The following is a 27483-nucleotide window of genomic DNA, read 5'->3' as shown; positions in this document are numbered from 1 at the left end:
ATTCTTCTCTCTCAATGTCCCTCTGAGGATTAGAGACAGTTGACTACTCATGAAATTAAGGCAATCATCGTAATATTTTATTATTGAAGCAGCAAATCAGATTACGGAGAATTTCCAACTCTACCTGGAAATAAAACCCAAGATTGACAGTAAGAAGTATGAGTTGCAAGGATCAAGATCAACTTTGATTGTAGATTTCTTGATCAGCCAATGATCAATAATTAAATAGATAGTCAATGTTGATACAACGCTGCAAGAAATCGTCGTTTTCATCCCTCCACTCTGCTTCAATTTGTACAATATCATAGACATAGACTTTGGTTCTACAAGGAATCAAAACACATGTACTCAGTACCAAAACATGGATTATTCTGTAATAAAAATAAAAATGGTCCTGGAGAAGATTGAAGAAGACAGCTCTTATGTAAGTATATTGAAAGTAATAGTCAGTTGAACATGGTACATGAACTATATTTGTACAATAGAGCCATCTTTACAACTGCAGCATCATCCTCACAGTATGTCGTTACGAATGACTGTTGGACGTACAGTACAGTACAGTACCGGTAATTTTGATAAAGCGCGGCTCCATTGACATCGGCGTCACCGACTGTGATGCGTTCTCTTCTGAGCTCTGAGCACCTGAACATTCACTACAGAGAAATACAGTGCCTTGAGATACAGTATACAGTGGTACGACAGAGAGTTACTGCACAGAGAAACGCCGCTGTTGGAATCGGGCAAAGAGAACAACGCTCGTCAAAACGCCTAGAGAACGTCTTCAGTTCTTGCCCTGCCGTGGAGAGGTAAACAACTACCGGCGTGTCAATTATTCTTCGGTGAATTCGTGGATCAGTGCGTGCAATTGAAAAACTCAGAGTAGACCTCCAGTTGTTCATAAAGGGTACTTTTGCAGGTTTCAAGATCAAATATATTGCAAGTTGGGGTGGTAATATCTTTTGGAAAATCTTCATGCTTGATTGATATATTGAAACCTTCTTATACAGGCTTTTTTAGTTGATTTAGCTATATTGGTAATATGAAATATGATAATTTTTACTGTATAAGGTGTGGTTTATTATCCTTCTCTGTGTCTTTTTTTATTTGATTACTTCTATTATGCTTTGTTACTTTTAAAGATTTCTTTCACATCAAGTCTCTGCTTAGCAAACTATTCCAACCTAATATTTTGCCCTTTTTCTTTTCACTGGTTTAGAGATGTAAAATGTGAAATATTTTTCTATTTGCAAGCTCATTCATTAAGCAGCCCATTTCATTTTCATTTGCAGCTCAGTGATTGACTGTGTATGAAGAAAGTTATTTGTTTCACGGAATGATCTAGTGCAAGGAATGATCTATTATTAATCTATTAATGTGGGACTATTAATTACAAGTCTACTGTACTCCTATGAACGCGTAAAGTGAATATTGGTGTACTGAGTCACTTCTAGATTGATTATACACTAATATATTATATTGATAATATATTTCAATCAAAATATATATACTTTAAGTATATTAATTAATTATCCAATGACTAGAGTTATTTTTAAATTGCTGTGAAGCAATCATTACAAGGCCCGGTTCAAAAGGTTTCTACTCCTGATATGATAGATATGCCTATATCATAATTATTATAGCACCAATTCTTGTGTGAATTTGATTAGAACAGCAATAGTAGAAGTAAATAGTTTTGCAAATTGCACGTGAAGCAAATAATTCTGTCCCGAAAACTAGTGAATGGAGAAATGATGGTTGATGAAATTTGAAAATGTATCCAAACTAGAACCTACTAAGGTTCGATGGTTCAAAATAGCCTATCGAATATCTTGTCAAAAATAAAAGTTTCTGCGAAAAATCTTCTTCTATTACTGGATATATTTTAGCTCATTGAACTAGGATTGAGTGCAGGAATAGATTAATTTTAAATTATATTCTTAAAATACATCGTAAAGTTACGAACACTCGCATCATAATATAAATCTTCACTATAAGAGAAAAATTGTATCGTATATTTTTATTGTTCAATGCCTTGAAACCTCTCATTGTTTATCCTCCCTCATAGAAATCAATCTCATGCTTATCAATCCTTCGAATTCTGCAATCCAATGCAAATGCAAATCTTACAATATTCATTTCTCAAAATACTACTCCTAAACACCGGTTATCAGAAATTTCTAAATCAGATCATCGTAAACGTGACAATAATTTCTTGAATTGCTCACGCTTTTTATCCTAATCAATCCAAGATCTTTATAATTCCAATAGATCATACTTCAACCGCGTTGGGCAATCTCTGCTGATTTTTTGCAAAGATAAGCTATCACTTTCAGGTTACGCCATATCTTACACAAAGTTTTCAGGTGAACTTGTATTATTAGCTCAAGGACGTGCCTAGAACAAACACAAGCTGCCGCTCATTACTTGGTTATTATTTGACAGTTGTCAGTGTGTTTGATAGGTTGGCGGATCATCCATGTGCTAATTTCAGTGTTATGTTGTGCAGTGTGTGAATGGAACAATAACCATGCTGTCGAGCTTATCAAGGTGTGTACAGTTTATCCAAATTGCATTCTATGAAAAGCAACATGTAAGTAACATTTTGCTGCGTATTTCATGAGCATTATATAACTTGAGTTATCCAGTTCAAATTAATATTTATCTTCTATTATGTAACTTTAATATATTCTAATTCATTTGAATGATATCCAAATACTCCTGATTTTAATAATATCCATCGTTAAATGTTATGTCTACTAGATTACGGATCTAAAATTAATAGACCTTGCGGGGATGCATTTTCCCATTGATCATATTGGATTTTTGTGAAGGATTAACTTGGCCTACTTAAAAAATTATTATACAGAGTATTTACGAACTGCCTACCAATACTCTAGGCTCTAGGGCATTGTTCCTGGGTAAAAAACATATCTAGATATCATAGGTATTCAAATTGTCTGGAAGTCTTCAGTTACTCACACAGCGGCCATTTTGCTTTTTTCACTTCTTATTTTTTTCTAAATAATAGTTGAAACATACGAAATTGAAACTTAGCACAGTCATTTATAACAACTAGACAAAGCTACAAAAAAATTATGATAATTTTTCAAATTCATAAAACGGAATGGCGGCCATTTAAAATTTTGTTTCTTAAATAACTCAGAAACCGTTGGTTTTACAATGAAATTACAATAATAACTTTTTTTAGTAAATTTAATTGCCTATTGATTGGTAACAGAGTTGTTAAGATTGGACCAATATCAACTGAGATATGGCAGCCTTAGTGATAGGTGACCACTGAAAGCATGCTGATAGAGTCGCCTCAATGATGCAAAAATCTCTATTTGTATTGCATGTTAATGGTAAGCGATTTTAGCGCATTTCAAACAATAAAATAACGTTAAATAACACTCTAAAAGTGGGTCACCAGCCACTAAAGCTGCCATATCTTTAGTTATTATTGGTCCAATATTGAAGAATTTTATGGCAATCGATAGGCAATCAAATTTACTAAAAGAAGTTATTCTTGTAGAGTTTTTTGTAAAACCAACGGTTTCTGAGTTATTTAATAAACAACATTTTTAATGACCGCCATTTTGTTTTATGAATTTGAAAAATTATCATCATTTTTTTGTAGTTTCGTCTAGTTAATATAAATTACTGTGCCAAGTTTCAATGACATATGTTTAACCATTATTTAGGAAAAAATAAGAAGTGAAAAAAGCAAAATGGCCGCTGTGTGAGTAACTGAAGACTTCCGGACAATTTAATTATTATATTTAGATACGTTTTTCACCCAGGAACATTGGTATTGGTATTGATAGAGAATTGGTAGGGAGTTGGTAAACACTGTGTATTGGTAGCCTACTGTCAAAAGAAAATAATTTTTTGGATTGAATTGAATTGAATTGAATTGAATTGAATTGATCAGTAAAACGATATCAAGTCATAGAACCATCAGTTTATCAGCAATCAGCAATAATTTATTACTGTTTCTGGTGATTATCAATTTGCAAATGTATATCATGTGAACATGATTTCAATTTGGATTGTGAAGAGTTGATTTATACACTTTGCTCTCAATGTATGGATGAATGGAGTTCTTAACAATTTAAATTTATTATTTTGAAAAAATTCCGCTTCAGTCATACTCTATTACCAGGAGTCTGCATTCAATTTGATTGAATTCTTGTGGAGCTTGAGCTTGCCTGAAGTATTATCGAATTTCATGCGAGTTTCAACGTATGGATTTTCTTCTAGTTCCTTGACTTTGAACAAACTTTAATTTGCAATGAATTATTTGAAAATTCCAATTGTTCGCAGACTCTTATGAGAAACCAAAATCCTCCCATTTCAATATAGTCCAGCCAACTAATGCTCAAATAAAGGTATAGAGGGAAAAGTTTGGAACACAATTTTCAACCCCACAGCTCTTTTAAGGATAGTAAGAGGATTAACATATCAAAAGTCCTCACCTATCGTGAGTACCTATTGGAACGTCTGGGAAACTAAACACAGGGGGTGTTTCTAAACTTCCTACCAAACAAAGACACTCAAAACTAAAACTGCTGCAACAGTCGTATGGGAATGCGTGAAATAGTCGAATTATACATGAAATGGAAGATAATTTAATGTTATACAATCTCCTAATTAGCACATTCTTGTTTTATCAATTGTTGAAAAGTTATAAGACTTGAAAGAGCAAATAAATGAAAGAAAAACTAGTTTTTTCGAAAATGCATCACTTGAGAGATCAACTATGAGAGATATGGAAAAAATGTAGAAGACACAACTTGTTGGTAATTTTGTAAGCTTAAATTTTGCACAGAATACGAATGTTCATAAGATGCATCGTTTCCTAGATATATGCGAACAATGGAAAAATGGTACTTTCAAACCACCCCCACCCTCCAAGCACAGGGGGTAGGGGTGATGACTTTTGATATGTTAATCCTCTTACTATCCTTAAAAGAGCTGTGGAGTTGAAAATTGTGTTCCAAACTTTTCCCTCTATAATCTTTCGTTGACTGGACTAATAGTAGAGATTTAGATTCAAGATTAATTTTATTTAGGAGAGAACTGATAATCATACAAAATTATCAGGATATACTGATGAGAAAACTGGTTGAAATGATCTATTTTGGATACTCTCTCGAGAGATGCCCACAGGGGCTTTGACGCAGACTGCATCTGTGAAATTTTTTCCCTCAAAATAAATCTTGTGGGGGGGCTAGAAAAAGGTCAGCAGTGTTTAAAACGACTACCTACTGACAGACTTTTTTTCGTAAGGGGGGAGGTTATATGCCGAATTTTTCGAAAATATGGGGAGGGTCTATCAGGTTGGAAGGTAGTGGATATCCCAGCTTTGTCTATTGTTAACCTGGAACTCAGCTCTAGTGTTTGATTATTATATTGAAAAAGCTTGTTTCTGTGTCTACTTTGGAATCTACTATCATGATCATAATCCATCCCACTATCATTGTTCATATTTGACTGTTTGATATCATAGCGTGTGTAGAAATAATTTCTCTCCTTCCATCCATCCATGCTAATTAACTCAACAATCACTCGCTTGTAAATCAGCAATTAAATTCATTTAGAGGTCATTACGGTAATAAGCGACGACAATCAGATACTAAAAAGCATATCTTGATAATGAGCCTCAAAAGCATGATCACATACTGGAAAAAGCCTGCTATGATACAAATTATCCTCATTTTTATTTAAAACTATTACAATTATTGTCATTGGAATGTTACTCCAACGATCCAGCGATCTCTATTCGAACGTGAACACTGATTATACTAGTAATATTTATTCAGTTTCATGCTAGAGAGGAATAAATTATCCACAATAAATAATTATAACGTCATCTCACAGTTATAATATACTCAGCATGACGTATCATAATGTGGAATAGCAATGTTGTTTATGTGATTCTTTCTCCAGGCAAAGTTCAAAATGCAAATTTCCTAAATGCAAAATTATAAAAAATGATTCTATTGAGTGTTTTGTATCATTTTCCGAATCCATGAAGTCAAGAGCCAGCAATTTGTAATCAAAGTGCAATCAATTCCAGGCCTGAGGCGATTCAGATCGGTATTCAAATCATAAGCTATTTGTTATTCTCTCGTTATAATTATTTTTTATCCATCTATAAGTCTTGACTATCTAACTTGATTTAAACCTTTGATTCAAAGCACGATATTTCCATAAAGATTATTTTCAACAGTAGGGTAAATAATTATTAGGTGATTCAGTATTCAAAAAACAAGTTTTCACGTGTCGTTAGGTATCTCATTGATTTTACTCAGTGTCAAATATTTTTAAATTTTGAGAGAGGACTAGAAAATGCATTAGAGTTATTGTTCTTCTTAAAGTTATTGCTCCAAGTCTTGGTTTTTCTAGAGAATGAAAAGAACTCTCCAAAAAAGTATCTTAATTCTCAACAATGCCTTACATGTTTTTTGTAATTAGTACGGTAGCTCTAAAATCACCACCAACCACTTATATAATTCTTAATTATTGATAGTTCTACTATATTTTATTTGACTTTATTATATAGTTATCATAACTACTATAATTATGATGTTTTCTCATATTTCAGTTCCGGTAATCTATAATCTCTTGAACCGATCCAATTAGATCCCTTATTGAATTGGATAGGTCCACTATCTCAAAATTTCAATGACATTCCAGTGATAAAATATTTTAACTGGTGAAAACAGCAGTTGAGAATTGGTTTTGCAATTTATTACATATTCTGTTTCATTCTATTTTTTATTTCTCTTAACATGACAATTGCTGTACTTATCCCTCACTCTTTTTCTCATATGACTATTGTTGTTCTGGTATCAAAAGACTATTCTGTTCACATTAAAAAATTCTGATTTCTCCCTTCCTTTTCCTATTATTCTCCACATATTTTTTCTTCTATTTCGTTTTCTTCTTGGCTAATGTTTTTTTGGATTTTCCTAGAATTAGTTTTCCGGCTCTCTTAAATTCTCTGAAATCTTTTTTTAGTGCCTTAGGTTTTTCACTAGAATCGTTTTCATTTGCCTTGTCATTAATCATTTCCATTATTTCTGATCATCCATCTCAATTCGTTATCAGCTACAACAGATTACAGATTCCAAAAAACCTGCCACTATTGTATAAGAGAACACTATTCTGTAATAATACAAATAAAAATCCAAGTATCATTTTTTAAAATTGTTTATTTACGACATGTTTCGGCCATTATGCAATTATCAAGTGATTGAAAACAAATTCAATAAAAATACACTAACTATACTGTAAAAATTCTCACGAAACACGAATCCTTCTTTTCAAATCTTTACACAAACCGGTGTCTTCAAATACAGTGAAAATTGATACTGTTAGCCATAGTAATTACAGCTCTTGTATTTTCGCAGATATCCTGTCACGTCTATGGACATGAACCGAATCGCAAGTCTATCACCGTCTCATGGTCATGACTTCCAACCGGCGAACAAGTTGATTATGGTCAGAAAAACCGAACAGAGAACTTTTGCATCTGGAAAAGAAGGAGAGGTAAGATATCTTTTATTTGTGTTCCATTTTCTATTTCCCGTCAAAAGCAGGCTGCTGAATTTTTCATAGCAACTAGAGCTCTCTGTTCCACAAGCTATTGAAAAATTCCATGAGAACTTCATGAAAGTATTAACTAACAAAATGAATTTTTTTCTGTTCTAATAATAACCTTAAATCTGCTCTTCTAATCTCAAATCAAATGAGCTAAAACCACTCCGTTCCGAGTGAGCATCAACTTATATCATTTCACTAACGCAATACTGTATTGATTACATTACATGATGTTCTAAGACATAATTTCTCAACATATTGAATTGCTTGTATGGTAGTGTGATTGAAAGCAGCTAAACTGGGTGTGACTTTCCCAAACTTCTCATTATTACATAGTAGTCGATGTTTTACGATTACTGCACTATATTATATGATTTCTTTGAATGGCTATGTATAGATCAATAGCTGCTGTATCATGGAGGGAGAATACAATAGTCTGTCACAATCCGCTGGTCATCATCAAAATATTGTGAATCGGAAATGGTGAATTTCATTTTCGAATTCCAAACTTTCCTGGAGAATACGGCAGACACAAATTCAAAATATGAAGGGTCGGAAGACCTTCTCCTTTCAATAATGTTGTTTATTTGAGAAAACATTGGCTTCAGTAGAAGATGATAGGTAATTCATGTACCACCAAGTTACGATATCCACATAGATATCCTTATATGCAGTCATATTCCTTCAATTGTAAGAGAAGATTATATACCTGAAAATCAGAAGTATTTGCATCGCGATTCGTGATGGATTCGTATTATCTTAGTGAAGAAGTGTTCACAAAACTTTTGGTTGGTATTGCAAGAACTGTATATAAAAGCGCCTGAGTTATAAATATCTTCAAAATTTTGATCCAGATATTGAACTGACTTGTTTTGTTACACAATGATTGACGTTAAGTGAGAAGAGTAAGGTGTCAAGGGTACTTTATTCGTCGTCCATGACTGGTGATGGTGACCTGATGATAATGATGATGATGATGATGATGATGATGATGATGATGATGATGAAGATGATGATGATACTAGCTGATTGTGAATCTCGATATTTGTTGGGAATCGCAACCAGAGTAGAAGTGATGGTCTACGGGTCACCAAAGCTACTGGTGCGTGTTATCATCATCAGCCGCATCATCACCATCATCATCATTCATCTGGCTCACCTCATTCGGCATTCAATGATACGGCGGCGACTTGGACTGTACCCTGAATGTTCGAAATTAATGACCCGTATAAATTGCCTCCGCATTCTCTTCCATACCCCGCTGCATGCTCCTTGGACGTTTCGCATGATCCTTTCCTCTCTGCTGGTGATGACACTCGTCTCAGCTTCATCTTTCAAAAGTAATGCAATTGCACTGAAATCATCACACCATGTTTTCCTGGAATAGCCCCATGATGACACCAGCGTTTACCAGTTGACTGGAGTAGCATAATTTATTTAAAAAATTCCGTCCGTTATTGATCTAGGTCAAAGTTGCCACAAAAAGTTTACTCCTCCTCCTTCAGAATAGTAACTTATGGTTATTTTTCTACATTGAAAGTAAACTGAATTTGATTTACAGGACCCTCTTGGACATTTTTCAGTAATTGAAAAATATCTCAGAGACTTGAGGCAGTTGCTAGGCTTTGTGGTTTCTATTACCAATCACTTGTACGAATTACGATACTGTGAAATCTTTATCCAATACTTATTTTGTGATTCAAAAATACTTGATTTAGCACAATATTATAAAGTAACAACAAATAATAATAATAGTGGTTTCTACGATATAAATCTCTCAAAATACCAATAATTCTTTCCGAACCAATTCCAAATACAGTAGTCTATAAGGTTTTCATTCATTGGCCCTCCTCATTATACTGGTGCACAATGAATAATATCATCTGGAGGAGAACTTTCTTAGAGAGTCATATGATATACTTCAAGTAATAGAAGAGCAATATGTTTATAAGATGACAATTTCTTCTACTAAACCTAGGTTATGAGAAATTTCAAGTATGACTAGCACAATGCAGATTAAGAGATAAAAAGAGATGGACGAAGATGGATAAAGATGACTAACAATTTCCAGAATGAGTTCAGAAAGTATAAAATTGTATTCGTTTTTTCCAGACACCAAAGCTCAAAACAGTTACACGAACAACGGTGCAAACATTTGACGGCAACAACAAAGTTCTCAGAAAAGTAACTCTGCCAAAGAAAGACAACGACGAAGGTGCAGAAAACGAGTGGAAAGCATCATCAACACCAAGAACTCCTGTCAAAAGTGAGTTACTTTTGATACAATTTTTTATTTTTGCTTTTTCATATTTATGAGTTTAAAATGCGTTTCAATCTCCTTAAAGGATTTCAGTTGACATTAATTTTATACTTCAAATTAGAAGAATTCAGATTTTAAAATGTTATCATGGTTGAACTAATTTGAAAAATGAAAAAGAGATATTTCAATTAAGAACAAGAAGTAGAGAAATTGAAAACATGAGTTCTATGAAGACTATTTTTCGGTCTTCAGATCACATTACATCACAAGTCAATCTTTGTTTTCAGTTTTCACAGATTGCTTCATATTGGGTTGTAAGATTGAATCATTTATTGAAATGATATAACAAAATAACGTAGAGTGATAAAAATTCCATTTGAAGATATCCTTTCCATTTTACAGTGATTGATCCTCTTACTCTTTTTTCTCTCAACGTTCCAACTATTAACTTGTATTTATAACAAACTAAGTTCTTCTATCATTACATTTTTTATTTGTTCCTTCTTCTGATAATACTATTCCTGCAGCTTCTTTTTTTCATTCTTTCCTTTGCTCAAATAAAACTTTCTTCACTTTCATAGCTTCTCTCTCATCTTCTAAATAATGTTTTCTTCTCACCTTACTATATACGATACCTTCTCTTCTCGGAAGTTCCAAAAACTTCAAGGCTGAAGAAATCGTATAATCAATCATACTCTTCTGAAATGAAAGCTTCATTCTTCTGACACTAGATTGAGAAGACGGTGTAGTAGACTACTATTTTTACCCATTGGAATCCTAAAATGAGACCGATAACCACACAAAAGCGAGCTCTAACATAATAAGAATAATATGCTTCTCAAAACCACGAAATTCAGTTGCAACTGGCATTAGATCTAAATTATCCCCATCATCTGAACCGAGAAGCAAGGAACCGTAATCCAATCTTAAAATATCACTGAAATCTAATTCACCGCTTCCCAGAGCTGAAACATTCTTAGCTCGTTCCGACACGATAAATATGAAGTATTAAGTTATGCTGCCATCAACTTCGTGATTCTATTATATTAAAGAAACTTGCCAAGTGCAGCCCGGTAACCTTTACCTCAGTAGGCTAGTATAAGTGCTTTCTAGAAAACTGGCCGAGAATGCCGGTGAGATTTGAATTGGAATCTATTCTATTTCAAATAATTTTCCTTTCAATTCCATTAACAGTCCACTTCCTATCATTACGATAACGTGTTATTTCTATGGATGGAGATCACAAATTGAAATAATGCAGTGATTTCACATTATTGTTCAACTTTCATTCCTTATCATTTTCTCAATATTCCTCACGATTCTATATGCATATCTACATTTACAGATCCAATTCTAACTCATTTATATGATTGCTGTGAGGAATGAGTAAAATAGGTGAGGAGGCGAGTAATTTCTTACATAATTCTATAGAATATCTACAACTACTGTGTTGTGTTTGTTTTCAAGAAACCAGTGGCATGTCCACCCCAAAGAAATCATCAGAAAGTCTGGGAGGCTCTCTGAGGATGAGCAGAAATGGATCAAAGGTAAGATCTATTATTATACCCATACCTATATACATACATATCATTACACATTATCATACATACATTATACTATACCTATTACCATAGATAATATACCTTAAAAATGAGAAATTAAACTTTATAAACAATTCTTTGAACATTTGAACATAATGATGAATATATGAAATCAATACGAATATTTTTGGAATCAATTAATGTGAATATGATATAACCCAATAGAATAAAGGTTACAGAAATATCAAAGAAAATACAAGGGAAAATACTGCGGTGGTACGGACATGTAGAGAGAAGGGAGGACGATTCACTGTAAAAATGAGGAAAGTGATGTGGGGAAAAAAGATCGACCACTAAGATGTCGGAGGCACTAGGAAGAGGGGAAGACCTAGGAAGAAATAAGAGAATTGTATCGATCAAGATCTTGCAGAGAAGGGACTAACACCAAACGAAGCCCACGACCGAGACTCCTGGAACCGTCTGACCCGAAACGCCGACCCCACCTGAGTAGGAAAAAGCTCAGAAAAATATATAACCCAAATTTCAATAATGAAATTTTCATGATATAAAGTACAGTACAGTAACGTAATCACTATAATGCCTACATAACTGGAAAAATTGAGATCTATTGGAGTTGTTCAACAACTTACATATACTTTCATTATTGATACTATTTAATTGTTATTATGTGAAACTTATTACTAGTTGGTCACTAGTATATAGGTGAAAACTTTACCAAGAGCATCAATATATAAATCATGAATTAAAAGTGGCATAATTGAATAAAACTGTTATGAATAGATTGATGAAATCTTTATCAAATTTCAAACGAATTTTGATTTAAATGAAAATCAAATGAATGAAATTAATTTAAATGAACTTGAATGTGAGGTTTGAAGCTCATTTCGAATACGGCATTCAATGTTGTTGACGCTCTGCACTCACAAATCCAACTGGAATGAAGAATGAGGTTCTCAGGGTAGTTTTAATTTTTTATTTACAAAAATATCATCTCTATCCTTTTCAAAATGATAATGATGATTCTATCGATAAAGGTAGGTAGGCAACCCAACAACAAAGAGTGCTTGAAGTGATTGTATTGACACGTGGTACTCCCTTAATTTGATCAGTTAATCATGTTGCATGCTTGAAATTGGATTCAATTTCCTTGAGCGTTGCTCTACCCTTCTGATGAATGGAACAGAACTGAGAAGCCTTCCCACTGTTGTAGGGCCAGTATACTAGGTACAGAGAACGGCTCCTAGACACTCCCTCCCCTCATGACCTGAAACAATACGGCTTCAACTGTTTATTACCAGATTCAATTTATTCTCCTCCTCTCACTTAATATTGAGTAATACTTCATTGGTGAAGAAGTTTATAGAGAATTGTAATGGTCAATTAGAAAGGAACTTCATCTTCAATACTGCAATTTTACAATATTATTTTATATTGATTGGCATTTTATTCATATTCCATCTCACAAAATAAATGGATAATAATAATTTACGCACCAACAATGTATTTTACTATTCTAAATGAATTGTCTGTGATGATACATTCTGCTTGATGAAGTAGATCTATTAATGAGGTTTACGTTGAAAAAGTCACTATAGTAGAGCTTTGTAGAGATTTGACTCTGCAGTTTACTTCTTAGTGACAAATGATCGTAATGATTCTATATTCTGAAGAAATTCTAATGGAGATTGTTTTTTTGATATTTTGAATTTTTTATCATGATTTACCGTCATTTTCAATTAGTTTGAATTTACTTTGCTTATAATATAGAAAACTCAATCATTCCAGTTTCTATAGAGAGGATGAATGGAAACCACAGAAATTGTCCATTATTATTTCGCTGTTTATCCCTTACAGTAGGCCTATTGCACTGATTGATAAGAGATCAGACATTGGTGAAATACGATAAGACATCAGAATCTCAATACTTTTCACAGCAAATAAATCTGGAAACTACGTTGAGTTCTTCAATAAGTGAGAAGTTTTAATCCCGAAACATGAAAAATTAAATTTCAAACCATTATCGCGATTTGTAAGATAGATCAGACTTCAGATTTCCACTGAACATCTACCTCACCACACAGGCTATCAAATCATCAATACAAACCTACTACATGAAATCTGACACCAGACCTTAACCAGAAGGCTGATCCAATTTCTTGAATGCAACCTGGGAGGAGTTATTAAAGTTAAGAGTAGATTAATTTACTGAAATCTTTATCTGATCTTGATGCGATACTTACGTCTTAGCTCTGCGCAATATGCTCAGGGCGTGCCTTCCCTAAGTGATTGGGCACTCCCATTATAGTCGATTTAATAGCGTAAATGTATTTCTAGTGCATGCATCTCTTCTTTAAGGTATCATTAAGCGACAGTCAACACAACAATGCCTTCCACGGTCAATAACAACTCATAATTATATGGAAATTTTCTTTTTTCAACCACTTGACTAGAATTTAAATTGAGAAAAATACTTAATTGGCCTAATTTACTTGGATAATTATTTTCGGTTATCTTCCATTGGACAAATCAGAAGCTATTTTTATCTATAAAAACACTCCATATTACACATAGTTTCGAAATGCACTTATATCTTTATAACAACATAATTATTATTGCACACGATCGATTGGGTTCACCTTATTCTCAAGCGATTTGATAATATGATAACATAATAATTTGCACCATTTATTAGGGTAATATTCTTTATTTTCAAATTGACATCTGACCAATCGAAAACTAATTTTAATATTGAATGTAATTCGAGAAATATTTCTGGTTTTTATCCTCTATAAATTTTCAAATAGGAGTAGTCTATACTAGGTAGGTACTCATCCAATCTCAGCTAAGCCCAAATATATTGAGGAAAATGACATGTTTCCTTTGAAATCGGCCTTTACCAACAGCACTGTATTTTGAAATTCTTTTGGAGTGTTTATGATCTTCAATATTAAAAGCATTAACCGGAATTATTGAGCAAATGATATCCAAAAGCTTTATTATTATTGTAACTATATCAGTGCGAAATTAAAAACTAATTGTACCTTTCTCTGTTATCTTATAATTAAGTACTTCTCAATTAATACGGTAATGCAAAATTTTGAAATGGGATATTGATGGAAAATTGTATAAAGAGAATTATTACGTCTAAACATCGTCAATGAGCCACAGCAAATTTTTGGGGGTCCCAAAAAAGTATTTAGCATAATGATTTTCCTTTTTTGTGTGGATCCAAATTTATGGAGGGCCTGGTACTTTGGATTTTGGGGGATTCGTGGGTGTGATAATAGGCACCCTTGATATAACTTCTAGCACTTGCAGTAGCCTATTTATTCGCTTATTTATTCATATATTGAACAAAATACCGAGTAAAAAATATTGAGTAAAAAAACTTATTTATTCATATATTGAACAAAATACCGAGTAAAAAATATTGAGTAAAAAAACAGGCGCCAGCCCAAGTATAAAGAATCAGTGATTAAAGATTCTCAAACTTCATCTAACCTCAAGAATCATGAATTTTAATTACGTAATTCAGTGAAAAATAGCAATACAAAGTACGATACTATCGTTTCAAAAGATTTCCATTCTTTAATGTATCTCAACAAACCATTGACCATTACGTGAAGTAAAGCTGACGAATCCTACCTCGACCTTGACACTGTCACAATGATAAATCGTTTTTAAAATATACTACAAAAGACGGGCCGTGGTCAACATAACTACTGGATAATTTAATGGGACTTTTATAGGTTTATAAGGTTTTTCATCACGTCCAATTCCCTCAGATCATCCTTTCAAACAGGCTCAGTCAGACTCATTAGGAACTGGTTTTGACCTGTGAATTAGTGTCCTACTGTCATGGATCGACATCAATGAAAAATCAACGGCTGTTAACCAAAGAGAGAGATAAATGAAAGAAAAGCTGTAATTTGTGCCTTCTTTGTTAGGTACATCACAAGCCGACATCTTTGTTAATTCCAGGCCAAATAAGTTATCTTATCCTCTCAATGCAATATACCTTATTGGAATTTCACTATGCCAGTAATTTACAACACTTCATTAGGCCTATTCTTCACCAAGCATTGGAGGTTCAATAAATTGTTACTGTATATCATTGCCGTACATTGATATTTATTACACAATTAATTTCGATACAATTTTTGTATCCTTGTGGTTTCAAACTGTAATAGTCTCCTTCATAATAACGAACACTCCACAATCATATCCAATTATACAATCAGTATTTTAAATATTTCAAAAATACAGTAAAACTTTCAATTTGAATATAATTGTAGTTTGAGCAACAAATTGTTGTTCTTGAATTTCCCTCTAGTCCAGTATTCTTTTTTCTTCTCGGTACGTAGTTCTTAATAATCAAGCCAATTATGATGGCTTCTGTGTTGCAGAATGGACTGGACACGCCCAGACTCAAAGAGCGTCAGCAGAATGCAACTGTGGGCAAACTTGAAGAGTTTCACGATGAATGCTTACAAGCTCACAATGAATACCGAAGGCTACATGGGGTTCCAGAACTGAGGCTCGATAAAAAGGTAATGCTCTATGACCATCACCAAGTAAACAATCCATCGTTCCATTATAGAAGCATGAGAAGAAGGCCTATATAATTGTTCGAGTAATGTTGCATATTTCGATCTCATTTTGTTTGATATAATATTATTCGTAAAAGCACCTGTGGAGAATTTCGTTGATTTATGTAGGAGATTATTTTATTCCCTTGAATCGTATTTGAATGAGTTGTTTTTATAAGTGATTTCATATATGTTTTTCAAAATCTAACAAAAACAAAAACTAACTGCATTATTATTTCCACCTGGATGATGACCGTTAGTTTTTTATCTTAATGATTAATAAATTCCTCTATAGGGACAAATAGATCCTTAATCCTTATTTCTGGTTACCGTTATTTTTTGTCAAGTTGAATAAACATTTCATCCCATTCATTTATTTCGTTTCATTCATTGACAATCATAAATCATCATATTATACATTAAAATAATAATATGATTGGGAGAAGACAATTACAGGCATAGTCCAAAACTGTCTTTCTCCCAAATTTTGATGAAGAAAAGTTCCAAGACATATATAAAGACAATCACCATTCCTTCAACTACAGAATACAGTTTGCTGTATTCTGTGCTTCAACCCAACTAATTAGAGGCATTTCACTGTCAACAGCTTTGCAAATACAGTCAAGAATGGGCCGAGCACTTGGCGAAAGTGAAGAACACATGTCACAGGCCGAAATCCACGTATGGAGAGAACATTTTCTTTTTCTGGTCGAGTAATCCAAGGGAGCGTGTCAAAGGAAATGATCCGGTTGACAATTGGTACAAGGAGATCGAGAAGCACACGTTCGGAGTCGAGCCGAAAACATTGAAATCAGGTAAAAATACTTCGATAAATTCACGACTTTCGGTCAAATAATGAGTCCCGATTTCGTATTCTAATGATCAACAGAATGAAAATCTAAATAGATAAAGTCATTAAATAACTTGAACACCTCTATAACTTTGAAGAAATTAACAATTATTTAATAAAATAGTCGAAAAGAATTCTTTGAGCGCTACTTATAGATTTCTAGAGCGCTACACTGAAAAATATTAGCAAGATTTGAGTGTACTACTGAATTTTATAGCACTATCAATTTGCTTTTATTCAGTTAATCGCTAAATAGCAATTAAACGATCAAACCATTGAATCTCTCATTATTTCTTAGTTTTATGTTCAATCTCGTAATACATGGGATAGCATATGGAATTTTACTTTCTAATATAGGTTCTTTACTCCTTATGATTTCAAATTTCAAATATAAATGTAATTATTGAGAACCCAATCAATAATAATAATAGGCTCCCTTTCAATGGATTATTATTATTTTTAGAAGGAAATTACATGCTGTTGCTTCTTAGCTTCCATCATCCGTATTGATATCCTGGCGGCCTTCTAATTATTTATTTTACCTACAAGAAATCAGTTAGAATTATTGTTCAAGATTTTTTCACAATATTCTCTAAAATACATCAATATTAGCATTAATGATAAAATATTAATATGGGAAAAAATTTCTTTTTAAATGAAAGTGTAAAAGTTCAACAGTAGCCTACTTGACACAGTAAATAATACACTTTTCCAACCCAATTTCAGAAATAGACATTCATTCAAATCCATCAATAAATTTATATAATCATATAAAATTCAGACTAGGAGTTAAATATTCATTCTGACCTTCTAGACATTAATAATGTAAACCATGATTTAGTAGCTTGATACTTAACCTCAAGTCATTACAGAGTACAACTGAGGTAATTGATTTGATTTAATCAAGAATAAGTTACCTTTTAGTAGGTACTGTAATTATTAAATGTATTAAATACCGCTTACCGTGAGTAAAACAGTGTATAATGCAGGTCTTTGTAAAACGAGTACTTAATTGATAACGATTAACACGTTTATGATAAGATAGGTAAGATACCGTATTCTAAATTATTGAAATACAGATCAGGATTTAGCAGGATTCCTGTTAAATTTTGATTGCGTTTAATATTAGTTAGTATCTCTTTCCTATTTCTCCTTTCTCGTCACCTAAAATTCCCAATAAGAAATAATTCCAAAACCCGTTCTACAATAATTAGTGAAAAGTATCACCAAAGATTGTCGCTAGAAGAGATTAATTTTCCTGCCCCTCTACGAGAGTCATATAGACTGAGAGGAGGATATAGTAGAGGACAGTATCATAGTGGTACAGATAACGGAATGCAGTGATTCGAGTTTTTTTCAAAAGCAGATTTTCAATGGTGTAACGAATTGATAGCCGATAAAGCAGTTTGTGCAGCGGGAATGAGTGGCTTGCATTGTTTTTGTGGCAGTCAGTCTTCCAAGGTCTAGGATTGGCTGTGAACGGCCAATTTCACTAGCTAATAGACGTCACCGCGGTCTCCCTGACTACGTTCAGTTGAACGATGTTACAGCGACAATTTGATTCGCTCCAAAACGATCAACCCAACCAGAAACACTGGCGTTATTGAAAACAGGAAGCTATATAATTCAATAAGACATCGCTTTAGACATGCTAATTCCATGTAAGAAATCCGAGTAATTGGGTACCAAGAGAAAAGATGTTTTGTGGCTTCGCAAAAAACCGCAAAGGCCACTAATGAATTTATACGGAATCTTCTTAATGCTCTAATAAAATAGAATTTTAAAAAGGCCTACATACAGCAATTGCAATTATTTTCATTGAATACGACTGAGTGGGCCCATAGAGAAAAGATTACTGTCGATTATTACTGTCTTGGCGGGGCTAGAATGTATATGAACGGCACAGTACGACGAGAGACTACCGGCGTCACATATAGATTCCGGAAAAAGAACTCGTTAACTATCGGCTATTCCATGGGATATCTTCTTATGCTTTCTTTCCTCTATGTTGGAAACAATCAAATTTAGGATCTCTCCACTATTCATAAGAATATTATTATTCAATCAATTATGATATGTAGAATCGAGTATAATAATGTAATATCATGTGCTCTATGATGAGGAACAAACATTTAACCTTTCTCATTCAATATTGATGGATATCAGAATGGATGGATGAGAATCATAATGAAATTGAATTTATTTTATTTCTCTATTTATTAAATGTCTGGGATGGGCACGTTGTGTCCATTTTTGATCGCGGCTGCTTAAGAACAGTCGTTTTGAAAGTCATATGACAGACCTGGAATTCATTGGATGCGACCAGATTGTTAATTCTGTCACCAGACCTCAACCAATAACTATAAAAAGGTCATTCATATATTCTTTGAAAATTATTCAATCCTGTTTTTCCATATTATTATTTGTGTTCTGTTACATATTTCTTACTTCTCATTCATATAGGTATATCAGATGTAAAAATGAAATTATTCTTGATTGATGTGAGTACCTCACGGTATTTATCAGCATACTTTTTTATTTCAAGTGGGTTTGATGAAGAAGAGCTGAAAGATGAAGAAGAGCTCTCGGATGAGAATTTTGTGCACCAGGCTCTACGTCTGCATAACGAATTCAGAGCTCGACACTCAGCTCCGCCGCTGCAATTGAACGCACAGGTATGGCAGTATTCTATCTATGTTTTCAGACAGAAAAAAATAATCTGCAGGGAAATTGTCATTTAAATTACTTTTTTCACTCAAGTTTCATATTTTTTAATTGAATTTTCAAACATTTTTTCGGAATTTTAATTGGAAACAATATTTTTACTTTTTTTATCAGTACTTTTAGGGAAATTAGCCTTTCAGCAGCCGCGCTGTTGTAAAAAGTACAACAGTGTCAGTTTTTTTGCTGCACAAAACTATTGAATGGGGTGGTGTCAGTGAATGAGTCACCTTTGCATTCCAAAACTTTCCCCCCATCACTCCACTGAGTTGCAGTATCAACCGAGCAATGGTTCAGTCTTTAGGTGCCATTTAGTCGCAACAGTGTATAAGTCGCGCTGTGCTTAAGATAGGGAAAGACTGTATACGGGGACTGTAAACGAACCAATAAAACAGAATTGATGGCTTCGCTTGATGTACTACCTTATTGGGCTATGAAATGGTAATCATCCAAATGTTCGTTCATAGGCGTAAAATAATCCAAGAAGATGGAAAAAGTAATTATTCAATTAATTAATATGTTTTGACAGTAAACAGAGTACATAACACTTGGAAAATTGGATGTTGTACAAAATACAACACGCGACTGCTCGTGTGATTGAGTAGGGCACGACTACCGGAAGTTTAATAAAGTCATTTCTATGATGATCACTCAGACCTAATACAAACTTGACAGATTCACGGTACGGGACGCTTCTAGATGACTAGATTTTGATTAGATACGATTTCCTAAAAGTCATTCCCAGTGCGAATATTCTCACGGATTACATTATTTGTTTATTAGCAAAATTTTGTCATAACGTCCTTCCAATTAATTATTTTGATATATTTCTTCTATGAATGTATTGCATTGTAATATCATTTATAAAAACATAGGTCAAATCAGTACACTGTATCGACTAAGCTAGGTACTTCATTCAAAAGAAGAAGTTCTCACTCATGAATAGAGAATGTTTGTAGAAATGGTTGTAGAAAAAACTGTCTTTTTGTACAGTAACCTTAATACGTCTATCCGCTTTCCATTAAATTTTTGTGCGAAGCTGATTTAAATGTGTCCACAAAAATTGGGGGTCTCAAGGGTTCCAGGGGGTAGAATTTCCTGTGGCCTTCAGTGTGCTCTCCTGATTTACAGGTGGGTTTTTTCAGGGAACAAACAGTAAGTTATTGGTAAGATACTATAGTAATATACTATATAAATCAAGAAAACAGACAATAAATTAACTTTCTATAACAACATTAATATCTCATGTCAATAGGTTATATCATAAAGGAAGTATATGCATTCCTGTATTCTATGGTAAGATATGAATTCAGTTCTTCAGTCTATAATAGAACAAGACTTTTTTTGTTACTTGTTTATGATGGAACTGGTGTTTTATTTCAGCTCAGCGCCTTCGCTCAGGATTGGGCGCAGACTCTAGCTCGCACAAGGACATTCCATCACAGGCCGAACAACCCCTACGGTGAAAATCTGTTTGCGATGCGTTCATCTGACCCGGTCACAGCGGCCGACGCCTGCCGCAGCTGGTATGCTGAGTCCGACAAATACCATTCCAGCTGGTATGGCCAGGAACCGGCCCGATTGGATGCAGGTTTGTCAATCCGTCGAAAATTATTCCCGACATTATCATAAATTTAACTAGAGACTGAAGCCATAGACTAAAAAAATCTCAAGTCTTTTTCTGCTGAAGCCTGGAACACCATATACAATTCCTGAATATATACCGTAAAGGTTGATAGGACTCACTTTTCTCTACTGGGCTACTAAAATTACTGAAACACAATGACTAAGTTGTCACAAGTACCATTATTATTTTATCAAATCACAACTAGTTTCAACTCATTACAGCCATTTTCATGTGTGAATGGCCTACACTTGAAATGGCTCCAATGAGTTGTACTAACACAAAGTTTTTAAATAAATTAAAAATGTCAGAAGTTTTATCCTATTGTTGTGAAGGGTAATGGATGACTTTTATTGTTTCAAGGTTGATAGTAGGTAGTAGCACAGAAGAAGGAAACATTTGGTTATTTACTTCGTGATAATAATAGTAGATAGTTTTATGTATATCTGTGGTGATTCAGTAAAAGGGAAATCCTTCAGAGGAAGTGATAGGAGTTACATTTTGAAGCATTATTGGAAGAGAGCTTAGGAGTATGTTTGTAGTCTATTATTCCACTCCACAATGAGTACCGGTATGACTTACGCCTATGACTCAGTCTACTCTACAAGAGGCTTTAAATTGGAAAATTAAATAAATATTCTGACTATACCTCGTTGAGATATCAATGATGTAGCATGAAATGAGAAATACTAATTTTTAAGGCCCATTCTCAGTCAACTGCTTAGAAAAATGTTCTAAGAAAATATTATTTGATTAGTTATGAAATAACAATAATCAGTTTAAAAATTATTATTCTCTTGAGAATTTGGAGAAAAATCTGGTGTGGCGCACTCACACAACTTTCGTTCCTTGCCGTTATGAAAATTGATCACCTGACGCTAGTGTTCACGCGCATTTCAAGTCTACTATTGAAAGATCTGAGCCAGTTGGTGACAGGACAATAACGCTGGAGACACACGAGGTCTGCTATCTCTTCATAGTGAATGATTTAATAGAATCAACAGTTGCCAACAGTTTGCAATTGAATAATCACATTTTCTCGAATTTCAAGCTTATTTTAAATTTCAGATGAAAATGTTACTGGACATTAATTTTAGAGTTTTTCATGCTCAATCTTTTCCACTTGGATTTTTTTGTTTAAGTTGTATCTGAAGCCTGATAATTGAAAATCTAAAATCAAACTTTGCATAGATGGGGCGGAGCTTCTGAAATTTTTACAGATATGGGACTTGTGGCAGTTGATAGAGATTATTAATGACAATTTCAGGTATAAATTTGATCAAAATCGTTTTATCCTTTTCGAGAAAATCGCGAAGAACCCTGTTTTTGACAACATTTTCGCCATTTTAGCCGCCATATTGAATTGCATTTGATCGAAATTGTTCGTGTCGGATCCTTATAGTGTAAGGACATTAAGTTCCAAATTCCAAGTCATTCCGTTAATTGGGAGATGAGATATCGTGTACACACACACACACACACACACACACACACACACACACCACACATACACACACATACAGACCAATACCCAAAAACTACTTTTATGGACTCAGGTGACCTTGAAACGTATAGAAATTTAGAAATTTGGGTACCTCAATTTTTTTGGAAAGCAATACTTTCCTTACCTATGATAATAGGGCAAGGAAAGTAAAAAATGTTGATCATTTTACCAATGAAGGATCATTCAAAATATTTAATCGCATGTTCCAGTCACCTCTCAAAGGTGATGAATCGAACCTTTTGGTTCATTTTTTGGCAACTTGAAGCTATTATTCAACAATATCTATTATATTCCTGTCTTTATTTTCATATTCTATAGAAGCGAAAATAGTTTGAATGAGTGATTTTTTAGAGGGGAATTAATAATATATAATTTTATAGATCAATGACACCCATATAATATATAAGTTTGGAATTTTCTGATTAATTTTATTTAATTTAGAGGTATTTTTTTAATTTGAAAATGATTTTTGTGTGTTTTGAATATTGTAAATTGAGTGTGTAATTGGAGAATGTTAAGTGACCCATAACCCAGCTATATTTGGACTGTTATATAAATTAGAATTGGAACCGTTTTGGGTATACCGTTTTGGTTTTGGGAACCGCCTGTGGTACTTTTCTGTAAGTTGTGTTATTCTGAATGATTAAATAAATAAATATACTGATTACTACTATTACTATTAAGAATAGGGTTTAAAAATCATCTAACATTGATGGATAATATAATATAATTGATAAAAATAATTGATCTCTCTTGTTTCAATTTGCAGGACACTTTACTCAAATGGTATGGCGTGAGAGTGAACTGCTCGGTATCGGCAAAGCAGTTGACGAAAGTGGACAAGTTATTGTTGTGGCCAATTACCACCCGAGAGGAAATGTCATATCCAGGTTCGGAGAGAATGTCCACAAACCAAGATCGAAGAAATAATTTCAGCTGCCAAGCCATCCGACCGAAATTCTTCAACACCGTGCCAAAATAAAAGACTTCACTTGATAACCAACGAGCTTTCTTGTAGATGTCACTCGTGCCTCCAAAGCACGCACAAAGCTTGCACTTGAATGTGCTCACATTCATCCTATCCATCTAGTTTCCCATTCCTCGTCGCATTGTAAATACTTCACCATTTAGATTTATTACACTGTAGAATTAGTGGAAATTAGATTTGATTATAAATGATCTTCCAATTTTAGGAATAATCTACTTCTCCTAATATTATCTCTTAAGCAATTTCGGATACCAGTTTTCATATTAATCATTGTAACAAATATTTGTGATTCGTGGCACAAACTTAAGATTGCCCCCATGATATACTCATACACTTACTCTTTACAAGTCATACTCATACATATATAAACTATAAACTTGAGTGTTGATAGGAAATGACATTGGGTAATACGGCAAGGCAGAACATCCAAAAGGATCTCTCCTGCCAATAAAAGCCATAAGAATAAATAAATACTCATACATAGCCTACACATTATAAAGTGATAGGCCCCTACTCCATCCTTCATAATATTATCCATCCATCGTTGATCACAATTGAGAATAAATACGAAAGAGATATGTAATGTAGAATCAAACAATTCTGAATTTTAAATTTAATTTTTTTCCTTTAAAAAATAGTTTAGATTGACAAAGAGTTTGGATGAGAAGAAATTTCATAAGCCTTGGAAACGAGGATTTATTTAGGAAAATCATTTAAATACAACTTGATATGGTGGATGCTTCTTAAATTCAATAATGATGATTATAATCACCGATTTTATTATGTTCAATCACAGTATAATAATAATCCAAAGGAAATGTTGGTCAGTGATGGTGAAGTTAGGCCTACATATAGTCTGATTGAATGTTGTTATGTTGCAAGTTTGATTGACGAGTAGAGTTCACAGAAATGCTTTAATAAATTTATATACAGTGATGTGATTTTTCACAGTTCACACTGTAAACAAGGAATATTAAATGACTGATTTTCAAACTTTGCTAAAATTCATAAAAATAAGATGTTGTAATAAGTCTTACTCCATTGTGTCCAATCGTTTAATACTTGAGAAAGCGAAATGTGTTTGTCCATTGATATTATAATGCTGTGATTTTCAATTCAATGTGTAGAAGTGCATAGCCTACCATTGTCTATCCTCTATCTATTAAGCTGCGTAGTGCGTTTACACCAAAGTTATTAACAAAATGTTAATAACTTAATACTTATAGATTCGATTAGATTGAACGGAGCTTGACAAACAAGTATGTTCAATTTAATAGAATTTACAAGGATTAAGTTATTAAAAATTGTGTTAATAACTTTGGTGTGAACAGAGCTTTAGGAGCCTTTAATGTTATTCCAAATCAATTATATTCCATCCCCATTGATTATTCCATGTCTCACCTATGCAAGTTCCTCATCAAAATACAGCTTCTTGTACTCCTTGAAAATAGTCATTTTATAAGGCACTATTATGATGCACATTTTATTAATAATGTCATTCGTCTGAACTCTGAATTTATATATTATATAAACTTTGTAATAAAATTCCGTCTGTAAATGATTGACATTGTCACCCTTCTGCTAATTGTGATGCTTAGGCCTATATAGTTGAATATCTTTATGAAAAATATCACGTTTAAAGGATAATCTTTAAAGCCTAGGTGTTTAGTGAATTCTTATTCTCATCAGGCATCTTTCTAGTTGCTCGGTGCTCCCGATATAAAAAACGGAATTTACTTTTCAAATGAGTTCGAAGAAATTATAAAATATCAAGTACATCAATATGAATTGATAACATGTTCTGCCTTATATTTGATGACATATCTTATTGTTCATGGTGAAGGAATCACCCATCAACTAATACTCAATTGCTGACAATTTCGATGGTGCCTTCAATATTCTATCAGACTTGCTCATCATAGCTTGGATATAATCTAATTTCAACAAGCCCTTCATCCACATTTTTTGCTGACACTTTATATATTCAGTTTATTAGAAAATTAATTTTTCTGTTGCTATTTCTATTTACAAAAGTAGTAAAGACAATATTTATTGTATTAGAAATAAAACAAATTATTTTATTTCAATCTCATTAAATAATATATGAACCCACAAAATTTTAATCGACGATATATACATAGAGCAATCACAAATACTCACTTGTCTTCTATAAGAGCTACTGAAATTATTCAACCACAATAACACTTTTATAAAACATACATTTTTTTCGGAAATTATGTTCGTATTAATCATCGGCAAGTTTCATGAAATGGAAAATGATCGATATAGGCCTAAACTAATTTCATTTTGTACGACAAACTTTGTTGGGTGGTGATTCTTAGTTTAAAATTTATAAATCCAAATATATACATGAATAAAACTTTCTACTGTCAGTGCCCTGTTCGTATCTAGTTGAGTGAGTTGTCATAATTCTCTAACCCCCCCCCCATAATGGATAATATCGCATTATTTAAAATCAAAACAGCATTCAAAAATGTAATAACTTTGCATAATATTATTATTGTATTTCAAATATATAGTGTACGATTTCTTTAAAAAATACATTCCAGGACAATTTTCCATTATGTTTTATTCGTTATTTCCAACATTAATTTTCAATATTAGACTCACATTCGCCATTCCACAATCATACAAAAAGTTGTGTTAAATGTCACCGGATTAATTGGAGGATTGCATTGCTTAGAGCAAAAATAAAAAACCAATAACATAATATCTAACAACTAACAAAAAACTTAAACTAATAAATTTGATAACTCTTTTGTGAAATACAGCATATCTTAAAATTTAACATTTTTAACACATTAGAATAAGACATGGCACATGAAGAAAAATATGTTTACATTCCTTTTGAATAAGCTTGCATTTATGCTACAATACCGTAATTTATAGAATAGTTTGTTCATTCAAGATTCTTGTATTGAATAATGTATACGTAATAATTGATGGTTAACGTTTATTATAATTATTGAATCATCTGCTTATTGATGATTGAATTATTCTCTACTTGATGATGGGAATATTGGATAGAGAGTTTAAAGTTTTTGAATAGTAAGTATTATTACACCAAAGATATTGTTAGAGCAGCACAATAGTTGATATTCACATTATTACTATATTGACTGTTGAATTCTCTATTGATACGAAAATTATTTGAATAAAACTGTAAGAAAATTATTTATGAGCGTCATTTATGACATATTGAGCCCGATCATCTCAACGCTATCAATACCTACTATTACTTAAGTATTACTTAAGTAATAGTAGGTATTGACGCTAGTCACATTCTATTCATACTCAATTTTAATGAAAGATAAATTGAATCCTAATAATAGAATCAACTTGAAAGCATGTGTAATAAAAGCTACAGAAAATTCAAATAAAATTGAATTGGTGGGAAAAATATAAAAGATTGTATCAATGAATAAAATCGTCACTTGTAACTGGAATAAAGAGCCAGGATGGAGTTGATTACATGATAATTACCGTATTAACGATTATAATCTTTTATCATATATAATTCAACAGCAGTGGCCAGTGGCGTATCCCGAAGATGTTTTTGGGAGAATCATAACATTGACTTAGAAAGCGCTTGGTCTTTGGAGGGAATACCCATACTACTAAAGAGGGGTCCAGAAAATGAAATTTTCAAGGCAAAATAGAAATGATAATCAGTTTCCTGAACACAAAAAAAACTTAAATGGAATGTTTGTTTTTAAGTGGTATTTGCGTAGAATTGCACCAAATTGAAGTTATATTTTC

The 27483-nt window shown here is 33.0% G+C and overlaps 1 protein-coding gene across 1 annotated transcript; it reads left to right on the top strand.

The window, feature by feature from the left end:
* Positions 1-600: 600 nt before the first annotated feature.
* On the top strand, positions 601-26898 carry LOC111054714. The gene is made up of 9 exons (XM_039431461.1): positions 601-806; positions 7416-7554; positions 9718-9871; positions 11333-11412; positions 15834-15977; positions 16624-16863; positions 19293-19541; positions 20971-21178; positions 23485-26898. The coding sequence occupies exons 1-9, from the start codon at positions 616-618 to the stop codon at positions 23643-23645; spliced, it is 1566 nt and encodes a 521-aa protein (XP_039287395.1). The 5' UTR covers positions 601-615; the 3' UTR covers positions 23646-26898.
* Positions 26899-27483: the final 585 nt, after the last annotated feature.

Source organism: Nilaparvata lugens, chromosome 6 (genome assembly GCF_014356525.2).
Source record: "Nilaparvata lugens isolate BPH chromosome 6, ASM1435652v1, whole genome shotgun sequence".
Lineage (NCBI taxonomy): Eukaryota > Metazoa > Arthropoda > Insecta > Hemiptera > Delphacidae > Nilaparvata > Nilaparvata lugens.
Note: the sequence above shows the minus strand (reverse complement) of the source record. Positions and strands in the feature narration are given on the sequence as shown.